Source organism: Macrotis lagotis, chromosome 5, assembly GCF_037893015.1.
Source record: "Macrotis lagotis isolate mMagLag1 chromosome 5, bilby.v1.9.chrom.fasta, whole genome shotgun sequence".
In the NCBI taxonomy this organism is placed as follows: Eukaryota; Metazoa; Chordata; class Mammalia; order Peramelemorphia; family Peramelidae; genus Macrotis; species Macrotis lagotis.
In genome coordinates this window covers 166,318,325-166,336,795 of record NC_133662.1, presented here as the reverse complement: position 1 = coordinate 166,336,795, position 18,471 = coordinate 166,318,325, and the positions used below count along the sequence as shown (strand labels likewise).

General features: G+C 37.1%; 1 protein-coding gene across 11 annotated transcripts in view; it reads right to left on the bottom strand.

The window, feature by feature from the left end:
- LOC141488096 (estrogen receptor-like) overlaps positions 1–18,471 on the bottom strand; it is a 432,648-nt gene that overhangs the window by 224,030 nt on the left and 190,147 nt on the right. For 9 of the 11 annotated variants that reach the window (XM_074187845.1, XM_074187836.1, XM_074187838.1 and 6 more), the window contains one exon: positions 7,837–8,344. In XM_074187845.1, coding sequence (XP_074043946.1) covers positions 7,837–8,273 — 437 coding nt within the window. In that variant the 5' untranslated portion in view covers positions 8,274–8,344. Of the gene's footprint in view, positions 1–7,836; positions 8,345–10,315; positions 11,603–13,696; positions 14,683–18,471 lie in introns of those variants that run through there. The other 2 variants (XM_074187844.1, XM_074187841.1) reach the window with 2 other exon arrangements.

Genomic DNA, 18,471 nt, shown 5'->3' with positions numbered 1-18,471 from the left:
TGTTTTTAGCATCAGTTTTCTTATCTGTAAAATGAAAGGAATGAAGTAATTAACTTACAAGATTTTTATTCAGCACTAACTCTGGATGCACCTAAAGACACTTATGCTTTAGTCCTTCTAATTAAAAAATGAAACAAAACAATTTTTGTATCAAAATAATGGCAAGCATATACTTACAAAAAAATTTAATTGTCCTGATTTTTTACATAATGTGGAAATATGTAAGACATTTGGAAGGATCTAGATAACTTACTGAATTTTAGAATTCTATAAATATACATACGTATGTAAAAGTCATTTCCACCAGATCAAAATGCTACTTGTTCCTAAATTCCAGCCTCAAACCTAATTATGTCTCCCCAGGATTTTCCAAAGCCTCATGAGTCATCACTCTTCCTCTACATTGCCCATATAAGCCCTTTGGTATATAAATGCATATCAAGTCATTTCTTTCTCTTCAAAGAAAAACAAAAAAAGGGTTAACTCCACCCCATTATGTTTTTCAGCTACAACTGCCTATATCAATTTCTTGCTGCACTAATTTTGTCACTGTATTCTTTTTATAGTCTCGGTTCCAATTGGGACAAGTCATTCTTATTTTCTGGTTTGTGCTGATCTTCTTTCCAGTTGTAGTAAGAGCCTACATGATTTTATGATCAAGAGTCAATGTTCCAAGAAGTAGCCATAACAACAATAACAATAGTAGCCATATTTTGTGAATGCTTAAAAGAGGCACATTTAAAAAGGGAGTTTTGTCAGTAAAATTAGTTATGGGTATATTTACCTTCTGCAAAATACAAGAGCATTCTTAATGATTGAGACCTGAATTAAGGGGCAGAAAGAATAAGCAACTTGCCTAAACCAAAGAATTTTTCTAACAGCTCTATGTACTGACTTTCAGAGTCCTGATGTGTAGACTGCTGTGTCAACCACTAATAACAAAGCTGCTCTAAATAAATTGTTTCAACACACACAGTTATTCTACAAAAGCAACCACTCAGAAAACTCATAAATCAAACCTTTTCTAGTCTATTTAACTTAATATATTTCATAATTCTAATTGAAAGAAAAAAATAATTTATTATATTGTATCCCTAGGTGCATTACCTTTTCTAGCCAACTAAATTACTTTCTCATGACCTAAAAGAGTTAATGTAGCTGCAGGGCGTCACTCCATTCATATTGGTAGGTCCTCAACCAAGTGCTCAATTTTATACTTATAATAAAAAAAAAGGCAAATTGAATAGAAGAGCACTAATTTAGCAAAATAGATGTTGAAATTATTTCTAAAAGAAGCAGACACAAATATATTAATTCTATGAAATGTGCAATCCAAAGTAAATTAGTAATATGATAATTTGTGTATGTTAATAAATTATTAAAATAAAAACATACTTACACCTGTACTGTTTTCCAGGTGTAAATGTATTCCAAGATAATTTTTCCCTGTCACAAATTGACATGTGAGTTCAAAAGTAAAGCCTATGTCTAATCCAAATAAATTGTGCCTAGTTTCAGATTCTTAGCAGAGAATCTCTAGCAGAGAATCAAAACATTTGCCCTTTTTTGTCTTTTAACATTTCAAAAGGAAAAACATTATATGAAAAAGACATTCTTATCTAATCTTGTAATTTGTTCATTCCAGACCATCTCAAAGTTCTTTTCTTGGAGCCATTATTCTCCAGATCACTAAGCATTGATTCTGAGGGAATTATGTGCAAGAGTATGTCAGCAGATACATTAAAACCAATAGAAGTTATGAATACGTTGTATTAATGCTTTAAGAGAGTTTATGGCATAAAACGAAACTACTTAGTGTCTATGATGGACTAGCCTGTAAGCCAACACCCTACCCTGTACTGTGCACTTTCTGTTTGGGTTGGTTTCTTTTAAAGTAAGCATATGCTTTATATTTGCATAGAATAGCTCTTTTGAAACACTTTCATTTCGGAAAGTGGTTTTAATTAATTAAAGCAGTTAGCTAGAGATGATCATTTTTCCTATTATGGTTGGGAAAACTGAGGCATGGAATTGTTTAACTGGTTAAGTACTGTAATGTCTACCCAGTGGAGCCTAAAATAGAGGCTTTTTTACTTTGTATATTCTCAACCAGTTTCTTTTAGAAGTGAAATTTTTAAAAATACAATAAAAAACACGGAGACAGAGGCAGAAATCACTGCTCACGATTTTGTACTATCCGTGGACTTTGTATGAAAACTTCTATCAAAAATTCAAAAACTTTCTCTCTAAATTTCCATTTTCATCATTATGAATTTCACATAAAGAAGTACACTCACAAAAGAGCAAGAAGGATGAGAAGAACAAGAAGAAAGATGAGGAGGAGGACAAGCTTGAGGAGGAGGAGCTCAGGGAGGATGAGGAGAAATGCAAGGAGGAGAAAGAGGCAAAGGAGGAGGAGGAGGAAGAAAAAAGAAGGAAGAAGAAGAAGAAGAAGAAGAAGAAGAAGAAGAAGAAGAAGAAAGTAGACAAAGAAGAAAGAAGTGGAAGAAGAGAGAAGATGACGATGATGAAGAAGAAAAAAGAAGAAAAGAAGAAAGTGCACTCATTATCATTGCATATCCATGTACACCCAGACAGTAACCACACATTTTACTTCTTGGTGGAATTGTTTTATAACTTCAATTTTGCTACTATGAAAAATAATTGTATACTTTCTTGATTATATTCATTTTCTCCAATCCCTTTTTACTCTGAGTAATCTGAGCACTCATTTGTTCTGCTTAAAAATCTGATTTCTGTATCCTTACACACACCCCTAAGCTCATTCAAGCAATAAATATGAGTAGTGGGTTGGGGTCCATCCATTGAGTTTCACATCCTAAGAGGTATTTTTCTTCCTTCAGTACATTCCTATTTCTTTTATACTCAATTTCTTGCTTAGGTCTTTATTTTATTTGTTTATATAAATATAGGATGCTACAATTAAATTGTCTCAAATCATGATTTTCCTATCCCATATATATTCACAAAAGAAAATTGTGAGAGGAGGAAGTCAAGTAATAAAAAGGCATAAGGGTCTTGTTACTATATATACCTGCAAGTCACATGCAATAGCCCAGGATAAGAACAAGAATAAAAAGTTGATATAATCTGTTTTCCTCCTAATATATATATATATATATATATATATATATATATATTTGTGATTTGTTTGCATTTTTAAAAACCAACACAATGCATCAGATTTTTTTTTTTTATTTGAACAAAATGACAAAGAAGTTTAGGGGTTTTTTTAAGTGACTGGAGAAGGGAAAGATGGGTGGAATATCAACTCACTACTAAAAGGATTAATGCAGTTTTCAAAAAAATTATTCTAACCCTCTCCTAGAGGTCCAAAACTGAAGAATATTTCAAATTTTTCATAAGAAATCTATACCAATAAGCTGTTGAAAGAAGTTGCCAGTTGTTTGCAAATATCAGGTCTCGGAAAACTTCAATTCTAAACACAGATACATTTTTTTAATTTATAAGTAATAAGATGTGGTAGAGAAAAAAAATGTTATTTTCTCCCTCATAAAGGAAGAGAATCTTGCAGGAATTGCCCATATTTTTCCTTTCCTTTCATTACAAATGAATATATTGTACATTTTTTAAAAACACACAAAAAGAGAAGGGTTCAGTTTTTTTGTGGGGAGTCTTGAAAGTTTTGTTTTTACTTTAAAAAGTAATCCACTCTTAAGATTCATGAAATAGGAATACAGATTCCTAGATCAGCAAATCTATTTTAATTAGTTTACAGATTTTAAAGGGTTTGTTAAGAAAGAGAAGAAAAGTTTAGCACTTAAGAAATACAGAATAATAATCATAATAATAACTCTCCATAGATCCCATTTAGTTAAGTAGGTAAGGCTAATTAACTATTTTAATGGTTCAGATAATTTTGACTTCAGGATTCTTTGAGGGTTTTGTGTATGTGTGTGTGTGTGTGTGTGTGTGTGTGTGTGTGTGTGTGTGTGTATTTCAAGGAGGAAAAGTTCCCTCATTTTAATTTTAGAAAGTGCTGTGTGACTGATAATTATCTTATCTTCTAAAGTTAATGAAATTTTAGATAAAATGGCAGTCTTAAGATGCAAACTCAGTTTTATTATTAACTAATTCAGCCTTCTAATATATATATATATATATATATATATATATATATATATATATATATATATATATATATATAGTCAGCTCTCATCATCAGACTTGGATCATGGCATTTCATTTAGATCTCACTTCCTTACTAGCTAAGAAATCCTAGGCAAATCATATCACTCTAGTCAGATTCTTCATCTGTAAAATGGGGATAATAATATTTCACTACCTACCATAGAATATATATATATATATATATATATATAATCTTTATAATTTAGTGCTATATAAATATAAATGTTATTCCTATAATCTTTTTAACTATGATGTTGATGATCCTATTTTAGGCACCACAGGTAAAAAAGAGGATTTTTAAATCCTCAATTTTTAGAATAAATTATAAATCCAGTAATATATCTATTTCATGGCTATATAAAAGAAAAAAAGAACTAGCACTACAATACTTCAACATAAGCTCCTTTGTTTTCAATATTTGAGAAAAGAAGTTTTTGACTGGTGATAATTCCACCAGATTTTGTCTAACTAGTGATAAAGCATCTAGTCAAATCTATTGAGATCTATATGGGATCAATGTGGCATTTGTATACTTAAAACCACAAGTCAAATGACTGAATTTTTTTCTTTTCAATTGACTTGTGGTGACTCCCTTAAAACTATGAAATTGTCATCACCAGTTGCAAAAATTTAAGAATTTTAATTCATTTCTATTACTTTATTCAATGTAAACTAAAAATGGTCAGTAGGAAAATATTTTTAAAAGAAAAAAGTAATTTAAATACTATCTATTCATATAAATACATATATAGACAGTTCTTATTCTTTTACTAATAAATTCTGAGGTTTCATACATTATCCAATATATATGATTTTTTAAAATTTTCTTTAAAATTGTCAATTTTGTTTCTTAGGATGAATTTCCAAAAGAAGTTCTTAACCTTTTTTGTGTGTCATGGACCTCTTTGGCAGTCTAGGGGAAACCTCTGGACCCTTCTCAGAATATTGTTTTTTGAATGCTCAAAATTAAATACATAGAATTAAAAAAGAAGTAAATTATAGTAAATGAAGAAATTATATCTTATTTTTAACTTTATGGATCCCAGCTTTAGAATCTTCTCCTGACCTAACACAAAGTTCTTTGGAAATGGGGAATACTGCAGAGTTGAGTTAATATTTGCCACTGAGATAATGAAAGATGTAGATATTTAAAGTAAAAGATGATCTCTTGAATTGAACAGTTTTGGTTTCCAAAATAATCTACCAAAGGCAGCAAAGGCAGCAAAATAATCTACCAAAGTACAGTCTCATTAGGGTCCATTGAAATTCAATGACATTTAATTTGCAGTAAAAAACAAAAATAAACGAACAGTTTCTGAAGTGCACTATAAAGTCAATGCCTTCCTAGCAAAGAAATGCCTTGAAAATTATACTTAAGCCATTTTACTCTCTTATTGGAAAGGGGTGGGGGTATTAGTAGATAGAAGAATACTTCCCCTTCCATTTTAACCCTGACTTAAAATACTTAAAGAGAAAAACTATAACTTAAATATCATTAAAAGGGAAAAGAAGAGAATGTCATAGGTTGTGTCTTCAACTAACAGGTTCTTATTGGATCTGGGACATGAAATCCCCTCCAATTTCAATTTGGCTTTAGCTGTATGGATCCAACCATCTCAAAGGCCTACCATCCCAAATTCTAAAATTGGCCTGTTCCATCGATAAACACCTGCCCTTTAACCCTTTCCTCAGCTTTAAATGTCCCTGGGAATAGAATCCTGAACTGAAGAGCTGCAATTTAGCATAGTATTTGGATCAGGCGCTTGGACTGTAAGTTAGTGCTAAGGAATCAAAATTCAGCACTTAATTATTCAGGTGCAATGAGAACCACTCCATCTTAAATCCTACGTAAGGGCGGAGGAGGGAGTGAAGGGAGGACCCAGGATCCTTCTTCCTTGAAAGTGCAATGTTTAGGGGTTATTCTGACCCAGACTGCTCGCAAACAAATTCATTCACCTGAAATACATCTGGGTAATAATGGAGATAAGGCGAGGGAAGAAAAAGTAAGATAGGGATGGGGGGGAGAAGAATTTAGTAAAGATGTGGGTAGGAAAATCTCCCAAAGAAAAGGGATGAAAGAAACGCTTGCCACCAAATTGCCCCCCCCAAAAAATATCTTCCTCAGATTTCTATTAGACTACACAGCGCCTGCACGTGGGCCATTTTCTCGAGTTTTGTGGTTGTCGTTTGTTTTTTCTCTTGCACAGGCAAGCCGGAGGCGCGCCGTTCACAGAAATCGAACTTATCCGGCCTCCAAGAGTCTGAACTCAGGATGAGCTCGGCGGGGCAGGTTGTCTGGGTTCCTCGCTACCTATGAATTCCCTGCCGTCAGGTGTCACACGGCATCCTCTGCTCCGGCATTGGCTCCGCCACCTTTCGCGGCTAGCAAATTGCGGAGATCTGCAGAAGTTCTTTCCATTTTTCCGTTTTTGTTTGGTTTTGCTCCGCTCCCGTCGGGGCCACAGCGGGGCAGGAAAATGCGGAGCCAGGTGGGAGAGGGGCGGGGGGCTCGTGGGGCTCCCGCGCTGCGTCCCCGCTGCCGCTAACCTCCAGCCCCAAACACCTGCGCCGGTAGTCACCCACGGCTCCCGCTGTTGGCTTGGCTCGTGCTCCCCGCCCCGGGGCACTGGCACCGCCGGCGCGCCCGCTCCCCAGAGAACCGGGGCTTGGTATGGGCAGTGTTTACCGGCTTGTTTGGTTAGAAAGCACACAGGGCCCCTGACCTGCTTCTCACGGAGAAGGGGGAGCGGGGCCGGGAATGCCACTGTCAGATGCGGCCGAGGGAGAGAGGACCTGCCTTGAAAAGGCTGTCTCCTGGCTCTTCCCTCTACCCCCAACCCGCCAGAGCTGCGTGTGCGTGTGTGTGTGTGTGCGTGTGTGTGTGTGTTCTCTGGCTCTTTCTCTTTGTCTGTCTCTATCTCTCTCTGTCTCTCCATCCCCAGCTTTTCTCCGTTTCCCTGTCTCTAGCCGTCTTTGTCTCTCTGCCCCGTCCGGCTCGTGTTCTCTCGCTCTCTCTCTCTCTCTCTCTCTCTCTCTCTCTCTCTCTCTCTCTCTCTCTCTCTCCATCTGGGCTTCGGTCTCTCCCTCTTTCCCCGGAGCCCGAGCGCATCTCCAGAGCCCGACTTCTCCCGGGAGGCGGCGGCAGCCCTCCCTTCCCCCCTCCTTCAGCCCTTCCTCCCTTCTCTCCCTCCTTCCTCGAGTCAGGAGCCTGGGCAAGTTTCACCCTCACCTGCCCAGGTAGGTGGAGAGAGGGCCGGGAGGAGGGGAGGAGGGGAGGAGGGGAGGAGGAGGGGAGGAGGGGAGTATTCTAGCCGGGGCGCAGTCCGAGCCGGAGGAACACCTCGGACCCCGACCCTCTGCTGAGTCCTGGGCAGCGTGCAGAGGGGGAGCCGCTTTCAGCCCCGACACCGCTTAACGAGCGCCCCGCAACTCCCGGACCCTTCCATTCCATAGCCCGGCCCGGAGGAAGCCCTTCCCCTGGAGCAGTGAGGCGCGCGCGCGCACACACATGCCCACATACACGCACACACGCGCGCACACACATGCACACATACACGCGCACACACACGCGCGCGCGCGCTCCCTCTCAGACACAGAGCGAGTGGCACCAGTCCAGGGGAGAGGCGGGTACCCGTCCCCCTGCAATGCCTGGGCTATAGGTACCTGTAGAAAGCCTGGGGGGCGGCCTCTCTCATGGCATAGCCGCTCTGCTCGTTCTCCAGGTAATAGGGCACCTGCTGGCTGTGATGATGCAAGAAGGGCGAGAGCTGAGGCGGCGGGTGTAGGAGGACCAGCGGGCTCGGAGACACGTTATTCAGAGAGTGGAACCCCCCTAGGCCGCTGGAGTTGAAGGTCTCCGAGTTGGGGGCATAAGTGAGATTGGACGAGCCGTAGACCGGCGCTGCGGCGCTGTTGAAGTCGTAGGCAGCCCCCTCCGGGTAGTTGTAGACCCCCGTCTTGTTGCCGTCCATGTACATCTCGCCCAGGGAGCGATCCAGGGGGATCTTCAGCTGCTGGCGATTCAGGGGCTCCAGCTCATTGCCTTGGATCTGGTGGAGCAGGGCCACTCCAGACGATTTGGTGTGAAGGGTCATGGTCATGGTCAATAGCGAAAAGCAAGGCGCATAACTGGTGCCCGGAGCAGCGCTGGGCTCAGCAGCCGGTGGGCCACCTGTAGAAAGAGGACAAGGCGCAGTCAGTGGCAGCGCAGAGCATGTCTCCCTGGGCCCTCCCGAACCATCTCACTCGAGCAAGAGCCCAAGTGCACGGTGGCAGCACTCGGAAAACTCTCGGTCTCTAACTTTAAGTACTTACTCCTCAGCTGAGCTAATATGCATTACAAAGGTACTGGAAACTGGCCAGAAACTGCTGCCTTGCTCTGACATTGGCTTAAACATCACTCCAGGCGCAACTCATGTTGGAGGGAGCCCAAAGAATTGCTTCCCTGAACTTTACTTTACTAGCATTAGTTGTTTAATTGAGTCTGAATTTTACCAGGGGAGGGGAGAGGACGGCCGCGAATACTCCCCCAAAGGTAGCGAAGGAAAAACAGAACTTTATATCAAAGTACGAAGACAAATCTAGTGGTCAGTTTTTTCTCATTTATTGCCTTCTGCCCCCCACTAGGCTCCAATCTATCTCTGTTTATCACTCTCTCCGTTTGATTCACTTCTCATGTTTTCTAGAAATATGTAGTGTGTACAGAAAATGACCCTGGGTAGGTTTATTCTGTAACCAAGATATGGCAGATAGTACTGGGAGTGTGGTTGCCTATGCAGCCAGCCACTGTCGGCAAGACTATATTTAGCCCCTGCAGGAGAGGATAGGAGGCATCTTTGTAAGAAGAAAAGGGAGAGGAACATATATATCGCATGTCTAGATTTAGTTGGCACTCATATTAGGAAGTGAGTATATTGTCTGAGACTTGAACTCACTATGCTCATCCACAAAATGAAGTTGGACTAATCCCTAAGATTCCTTCCAGTCCTAAGCTTATCTGTTGCATGGAGCAGAGAGTATCCACCATTCCCTAAATGATTCTCTTATGAATGGCAATTCACAAATGTACCAAATACACGCACTCTTTCAGACTCTGCTACCAAAAAACTTCAAAAATCTGCGGGCAAAATGTGGTGTTTCTATACGAAATTAAATCTCAGGCCCGCAAGCAGAGTAGCAGGAAATGTGCTGTACTGAATAGATGACTAAACAAATAAAATTTTAAAATACAGTAGTACTTTTCTCCATTTCTCCAAATAATTCTCCTCAGTTCCCTCTGATTAGGGCATTTGGCTGGTTATCAGTACGTCTTCGAATCAAATCCCGTTTTAAAAACAAAACACAACTAATTGAGCCTCACAGAAAAAATAGAAAAAGCTTGCAAACTGGAATATAAACTCAGCAAATGAAACCATAGTTGGAACAAAGGGTGGTGAGTACATTGTTGCCTTTATCCACATTCTCCTGGTATTTTTTCCTGCTTTTCATTTTGTTTTTTAATTCTGCACTCCAATTGGCTCATTAATGCCTCTCTCTAATCTTCCCAACTTTTAACATAAATCCATATAGATTTTTAACATAAATCCATATAAATATTTCTTTTAACAGCAACAGTAGATGTGCTTTTTAAAACTCAGTACAGATTTGTATAGACTACAATTCATATTTTTAAAGTCAAGCTTCAATAAATTATTGTGGATGAAGTGACGTCTCATTAATTTTTCATTAACACAAAAATGAACTTAGTAAATACAGACGGTTGGCAATGGAAGGGTTAAAAAACCTGTAAAGTTAATCAGATGCTTCTCCATATGCCTAACTCCAACTACTTTGCAAAACAACTTTTCTACAGATTATTTATTTAGTTCCAGTGAGCCCTAATTCTATCGTTTTTAAGACGCACTCAAGACTACAAGCAGAAATCTTTAAGTTTCTTCAGAATCTGGTCCTGCAACACTTAAGCGATTTGGCACAAAGAAATCCTGCAAATCTTGAGAGCACAAAATGCACATGCCAAACCACAAGCAGCAAATCGTCTTCTCCTTTCTAGCTTCAGACACTGACCAAAACGGTAAGGTGCATGCATGCATTCAAAGCAGGCTGGGACTACAAGGAAAAGAAAAGAAACCAAAAACAGTCTTACCCTACAGGAGAGAGAGTAGCTTTCTTGAAATGGTCCATGGATATGCAGAACTCAAGGGCTGAGAGAGTGAGAATGAAGGAAAGAATGTGCGTGTATGTGCATGTGGCTCCGTGTGCGTGTGCGAAATTGCAGGGGTTCATGAAGCAGCCAGTAGGCAGGGCACTTGGCAGCTTCCTGTATGTAAGTCACAGCAGCTCTGCTGCTGCACAGAACCGAATGAATGGCAGTTGGGAGTTTAAGGTTCCTTTACTGCCAACAGAGAGCAACATGGGGCCGCTATTGTAAATCTGCCCCATGAGAGCAGGAGCTCTCAGGCCCCTGACAATACTACTGGTCCTGCTCCATGCCCTCAGAACCTGAAAGTGGTCAATGCTTTCTGAAGCTAGCCAGAACCAGATCAAAAACAGACCTACTATAAATCATAGGCTTACTGATGAAATAGAACGTCATTTCAAAAGGAAAAAAAAAGATATCAAGTTTGGGAAATTTAAGCAGAGTGGATTATCCAAAAGAATAGAATTTAATTTCCAAAGCTTTATGATATGCCCTTGGATCAAGTGCCCCTCTCCCAAATCTCAGAGCAGATACTCCCTTCCTTATGAATCCAATTGTACCAAACAATCAAAGCTTTTAATAAATAATTTGGCATCATAAAGATGTTTTCAACTGAAATGTAACTCCCCAATCTCCCTGACCAGATCTGTCAACTTCCATGAACAGTTCAGTTAGCATATAAGAATCTTATAAATAGCATATGGGAAGAAGATTAGACAAGGTGAGAACTTCTGTTGTAAATCACTTTTGTGTCTGCAAAAGATTTTGATGCTAGGTCCCACTAAATGTACCTCTTTCTTTCCTGAATATCTCTTCCTGGTTATCATCCTCCTGGTTGACATTTCACTTGGCCATGGCATTGAAAAACTATAAATAGACCTCCTGCTGGTCCCATGTTCACGTTTTTTAGGACCATCCTGTGCTCCCTAGGATATATTCCTTAGGATTAGGACCCACTAAACCAACCCCTGACTAACCTTTAACCCTTAAACACTTTTGTATGTGAAAATGGATTTTTCCTTCACCAGGTATTATCATGGCCAAGCAGAGTTTCTTTTCTAGCTCCAGTAGAAGTTTGTTAATAATACAACTTTAAGCAACTCTTCGGAGCCTTGTGGGTATCCTAGAAAGCTTAAAAGTTTGAGGCCAGGGGCAGCTAGGTGGCGTAGTGGATAAAGCACCAGCCTTGGAGTCAAGAGTACCGGAGTTCAAATCTGGCCCCAGACACTTAATAATTACCTAGCTGTATGGCCTTGGGCAAGCCACTTAACCCCATTTGCCTTACAAAAACCTAAAAAAAAAAAAAAAAAGTTTGAGGCTGGGGAAAGGGGGGAGAATATCAGTGAGAATTGTAATGATCCTAGGACTCCCAAGTATTATTATACTCTTGAGGAAAACCCTAAAATATTACAACGTGGAGACACATGAGGGCGCTTTAACAAGCCAGCAATTTTAAAAAATTGGAAACAATACATGTCTCTAGTCCTTTATATGTGACATTGTCAAATTCTGGCCCTCATTTTTTGTTCAGGTTCAAGACCTATCTAAAAGGGGACCTCTCAAGGAAGCATCCTTTCAAATTAACCTTTTGCTGGAGATTGTGAACTATTTAGGCAGTCTTTAAGGCTTTTAAGTAAAACAAAGTCAATCCAAGATAAGTAATAAAAGTCCGCCCCTTTTATTTCCACCACTGACCACCTTGCCCCTCCCTTCTAAATCTCCTCCATTCTAATGCTAATCATTTTTTTAGAAGAATATTTTCTCCTCCTTAAAATCTTGGACCCAAGAGAGGGAATCAGTTCTTTTATTGAATACCATAGCTATTCATTCATTAAGAATAGAGCAGAAGAGTTCTATGGTCAAAAAAGAACTCTACTTATAATTATCTTAATGTCCATCTCAGAAAGCTAACTTGTTAAGTATATCTATATCTATCAATAGTTAGATAGATAGATATCTATATCTATATACACAAACACATACATGAATTTACCTTTTCTAAGATCATCTTGGTATGTTCATACTAACTATGCCCATAGTTTCAAATCCAAGTGCATATAGTCTCAGGAGTTAAGCTTGCAGTTCTCAACACCATGACTTGTATGTGAAACTCTGGATTTTTCCTTTATTGCCAGGTAATGCCATGGCCAGGCAGAGTTTCTTTTCCAGCTCCATTAGAAGCTTCTTAATAATACAAAACATTACTCCTCTACAGGAAAACAGAACTAAATAAGTTTTGTAATGTCTTCAAAAGAGCTCCCCTCTCGCTCATGGTGGTTTGGCATTGCTCAAGTTGATTATGGTATTGCATATAAATGCTTTATTCTTAAACTGACTCCTGAATGTTTTTGACATCAATAATTTTATTCTAAAATGGAAGAATAATAAAGCTTTTTTTTTTTTTGCCTAATTCTGTGGTCTTTGTATCATTTCCGAAATATCATGGCCCTCTATTTTTAGTGGTTTTGCTATAGCTCCTAGACTTCTGCCCTGGGCTAAGATTTTTAATTTTCTCAGAATGTGAAATGGATCATTTTCAACTTTGAACAGACTAGCTATATTTTTAACCAGTGACATAACTAGGCAGGTGCAAGGGGGTGTAGCCACACCAAGATCAAGGGGCACAGAGCCATCTTTGAGTCAGCCCCACCTATTTTAATGCGACCATACTCCCTCAAGCTTAAAATATTTGAATATCATATTTTAATATGAAATTGCTAAGTTTGCAAAGATTCAAATGAGTGTTGTATCAAAAAAATTCATTTTTTAAGTCTGTTTAGAAGCTATCTTTTCTGCAACTCAAAAAGATATGCCTGCAAACAAAAAACAAATTAAGGGAAACTAAGTCCTATTGTTACTTTTTTTTAATACTTCTGTGAGAGAAACCTTGATCTTCAGAATAACTTGCTGCTTTCTTATTTTAGACTTGATAAAGTTGACTTAATTTGTGTTAGCAAGCAAGAAAACAATCCCTTTTACCACTCTCAATTATGAACCTTCATGAATTTAGCATTCTAACTATAATGTGCTTGGGATATAATCATTTGTATTGTACAGTTCATTAGAAAATATTATTTCTTTTCTTTTACTCACTTTTTATAACAATTTGCACTTTACAACATGCTTTTCTCACAAGAACTCTGTAAATTAGAATATGAGTTACTTAAGGGCAGAACCTATTTTTTAATTGCTGTGCTTAGTATAATGCCTGAAATATGCCAAATGCTTCATATATAAGTTGAATTGAATCAAAGTTTATAGAGAATATATTATTTTTCCCATTTCATAGATGAGGAAACTGATCTTCGGAAACATAAAATGACTTACAAAGTTATAGTCAGTAAGTTTCAGATAAAGTTCTTGAACTCAGGTCTTCACATATCTCATCATTTAGTTATATCATCCCAAACTTCAATACCATTTATGAACTAGCTCCTCTACCAGTGCCTGGAATTATAAGGATTTTTTATGATGTCACCATCCAATAGTTCTAGAGACCTGCAAAGGACAGAGATTCATATTCATTAGTTTATGCTACTATTCTATTCTATGTTTTCCTAATTGCCTGTTTGAAGAAGTTGTATCATTAGGTTGGGGTATTATTTCTATGGAGAAAACATTTTAAATGACATATCCTTTCACTGGGACAGCTAGAGGGAACACGCAGCCTCGAGAAAAGTTAACTCATCTCCCTGAGTTCAAATCCAGCCTCAGACACTAACAAACTGTATGACCCTGGGTAAGTCATTTAATCCTGTTTGTCTCATCTACAAAAGAGCTGGAGATGGAAATGGCAAGTTACTCTAATATCTTTGCCAAGAAAACCCCAAGACTGAAAAAACGATCCAACAATATCTTCTCTGGCCTTGAATAAAATACTTTTTTTGGTAGAGTATTCAATACTGTGTTCAGTGTTCTATGTGGAAGAGAATATGGTCATTTAAGTGACTTCCAAGTCCAAAAGTCTGAGAAGTATATGAAGTAAAAGGTCCTTGTCTAAATTTCCAGTTCTCAAGGCCCTAATTGCCCATCTAAGGAAATCAGATAATCTCTTATAAACTCTGAGTTGACACCACAGATCCACAAATTTATAGGATTGAAAGATCTCAGAAATTATACAAGTCATGATCAAGGTTAGGTGGAATTTAAGACCCCCAAATTTCAATCATTTGACCAAGAGAATGTATGAGTAGAAACTAGTACCTTGCTCTCCTGGGTCTCAGAACAGTGCTCTTAGCCCTAAGTCACTCAGTTTCACCCATCAATCACTCAATAAAGAAGCAATTTGATACTCCTACTCTCAAGAAGCTCACATCTAATGGAAGAGAAAAGAATATAGATAAATATAATACAATATATACTATTTCTATAAACATATGCAATATTTATATGAATAAGGAAAATTAATACAAATAAATGTTAAGGAAGAGATGAGATTCTATCCTCCACATATACACATTTAGTTGATGTAGTCATAGAAATTAGTCACAGATGATGAGGTTTTCATGTGGTAATGAGGTGTTAAGAGCAGACTAACTATAAAAGTGAATCCACACACAAAGATCCCTTTAAAAAATAAGCATGCTATTCTATTTGAGTCAGAAGGAAACAACTTGTTTAAGAAAAAAAAAATAGACATGTCCCAGAAGTATTTAAAGAGTCAAGCCCAAAGGAGCTCAAGAGGTATAAGGAGCATATTGCCAAGGAGACTCCTAGAGTGGAGCAGACAAGATTTTCTTTCTACTCCTCTAACGGCCAAGGTGTCCAGTAGAAATCTGCATGGAAGGAAGACCTTCCAGCTAATTGCTCAAGATTTCATGATTTAACCAGCAATTCAAGCAAAAAATGAAAGGAAAAACTCCTCTCCTTCATACCCTATAGGAAAGAATCTAGGAAACTGAAGTCAAGATCAAACTGGATAACTACCCCATTCAAAAGTATGTGGAAAAAATGGTGTATAAAATTCAAATTAGGAATTGAGACTAGAAATAGAAGTGAACAAAAGAATATACCAAAGAGTTTAAAAATTGTGGGCTGAGCTCCCTAAGAGGTAATCTCGGAAGAATAAAGTAGATCTGTAAGCAAATCCTGACAAAGGGAAAATGCCTTGGCCATAAGGAATATAAAAGAACCTAGAAGAAATGAAGTATGAAATTTAAAAATGGAAATATAAAAGAAAAAAAGCACTTTGGAATAAAGAATTGGAAGTAAAAAAATAGCTTAAAACAGAAGGGAGAAAAATTTATCCTAATAATAGACCTTCTAAAAATGAAGAGACCTAGAAAAAAACATAGAACTAAATGACTCTGTGAGACTAAAAAATAAAGTTAACGCAAAATCAAAGGATCTCAATAAATGGAAGTCAGTGTGAAGTATCTACTTTATCAAAAACAACCAATCCAAAAACAGATCAAGGAGAGAGAATTTAAGAGTTCCTGTATCCCTAATAGAACAAAAAGTTAGGATACTGTATTTCAAGAAAACTTCCCAGATTTACTAGAACCATAGAGAAATGAAAATAGAGTCCACCAGTCACTTCCTGAAGGAAACCCCCAAATAAAATCTCCAAGAACTGTCATAGATAAAATTACAGCTTCCGGGTAAAAAAAAATACTTAAAACATAAATGGGATTCTAGCTAAAAGAATAATTACTACAAGCAGTCAATAAGAATTCAAGTACCAAGGAAGTATAGTCAGGATCACACAGGACTTGACCACAATTGCTAATTATTCCTGATAGATAAGAACTGAATTGAAAGCATAAATTACAAACACAAAAATCAAACATAAATTGCAAACACAAAAATCTTAGAAAGGCTGAGTAATTGAAAGGAGATAAATGAGAGCAATGTACTTACATTCAAATGGGGGGAAGAAGGGGAAAATGCTCATTCGAAATCCTAATGTCTTTAAGGATCACATAAAGAACGAAGTAAGACAAATAAAAATGGCTTTGTTGGGGCAGAGGTGATGCAGAAGATAGAGTACTGGTCCTGAAGTCAAGAGGGCTGATACTTGATACTCACTACCTGTGTGATCCTAGGCAAGTCACTTTAACCCTATTACCTTGTAACCCCTCCCCCCCCCAAAAAATTTGGTGTTCCATCTAGATGGTTTTAATAGAAGAAAATGGAAGGGGGAAAAGGAATTTACTAGGGAAGAAATGAAGATGGAAATAGAACTTCTATGTAACAGCATTGTTGTTTGCAAGAAGTTAACATAGAAGAAAAGAAATTTTACTCTTCTCTGAACCAGACAAAAGAGATTAGATCACACACGCACACACATATACATACACACGCATACACACACACACACACACACACACAAACATACACACAGAGAAAAAGGGAAAGGAGAAATGAATTAGAAAAGGTATGGGCAAAAAAAATCATTTTTAGAGGGCAGATTGGAAAGGACAATTAACAGGAAACAACATCTGGAGTCTGAGAGGAAAAAAGAGGAAAGAAAAAAGTGAAAGCTCCTTGATTCAGTTACAAATCACTGCTGTTGACCTCATTATTTCTCTTTCACCATTCTCTTCTTTATAAAGAGTGATACTGGGGCAAAAAGAGGAAAAAGTCAAAGAGGATATAATGAAGTAAAATGCAAAATTAACAATTGTTAACATGAATATGAATGTGATGAACTCACTAGAAAAACAGAATAACAATGCCAAATTGGAAAGCAGAATCTAATATGGGTTTGCAAGAAACACATTTGAACCATAAAAATGCAAACAGAATTAACATGAGGTTAAGATGCAGAATTTATTAATTTCAGAAAGTTAAAAAACATGGGGGACAATCAAACTAGAATGAACCAATAGTTAAAACAGACTTGCTGAAAAGAGATAAACAAGGAAAAAACAAACATAGACAATGAAATTTAATCATTACATAATACATAATTACTAAATAGCATAGGATTTAAGTATTTAAAGGTGAATTTAGTAAAGTTACAGAGAGAAAAATTAATTTTCTTAGAAAAGAATTCTAAAGAAAAAAAGAAATATGGGAAGAAAATTAATAGAACTTTAGAAAAGTTAAATATGATTAATTTCTGCTGGTCACTGAGTGGAAATAGAAAGGAATAAATATTTATGATCTGTGTAGGGTAGTTGTATGCATGTGTTAGGACATAAAAAGATGATAAATTTTTTAAAAAGCAGAAATATTAAACTTTCATCAAATATTAAACATGTCCTTATTAGTCATAATGAAATAAAAATTATCATCAATATAGTGCTTCCAAAGAAAGATTTCAAACTTAATTGGAGATTAAATAATTAAATGTTCAAAAAAGTTGGTGTATAAAAGAACAGATTATAGAAGTAATAAATAATTGCTTAAAAGAAAATCTCAAGAAATGAGACAGTATACTAAAATTTATAAGACGAAAACTAAGTATTCTTGAGATGAAAATGTATATCACTAATCACTTTAACTAACAGAGAAAGAAAAAAATAAATGAATTGAGCAGGCAATGAAAAAATCTAGAAAGAGCAATAAACTCTCCTAAATAATTACCACTGTCTTAGAACTTCCAGACCTCAAATCATACTGCAAAGTAGTAATGATCAAATCTATTTATTATTGATTAAGAAATTTGAAAAGCTGATCAGTGAGACAGATAAGCTCCCAGAAGCAAACTAGCATAGTAGCATAATGTTTGATTTGACGAAAGCTTCTGAGAAAATGGAAAGTGGTATGGCAGGGATTAGATTTGGAAAAGGACACATCATGAAGAAATTAGAGTAGTGGGGGAGGAGATATGAATAAGTGAAGGGTTCTTGATCAAAAAAGAGCAGAAGAGATAAAAATGGATAAGCAATTAGACAAAAATGGAAAAACTTTTATATGACAAAAATTGATTATAGCTTAAATTAGTATTGAAATGGTTAGTAAAATATCTTTATAACAACATTCTCTGATAACGGTATGATATTCAAGAGAAATTGCTACACATACATGCATACATACATATATATATATAAATATATATGTAAGTTATTCTGTGATAGTCAAAAATATGAAAGAACAATTTTTAAAATAAGCAAGCTAACAACAATCATATTTTTTAAATGCTCTAAGTCAATAAC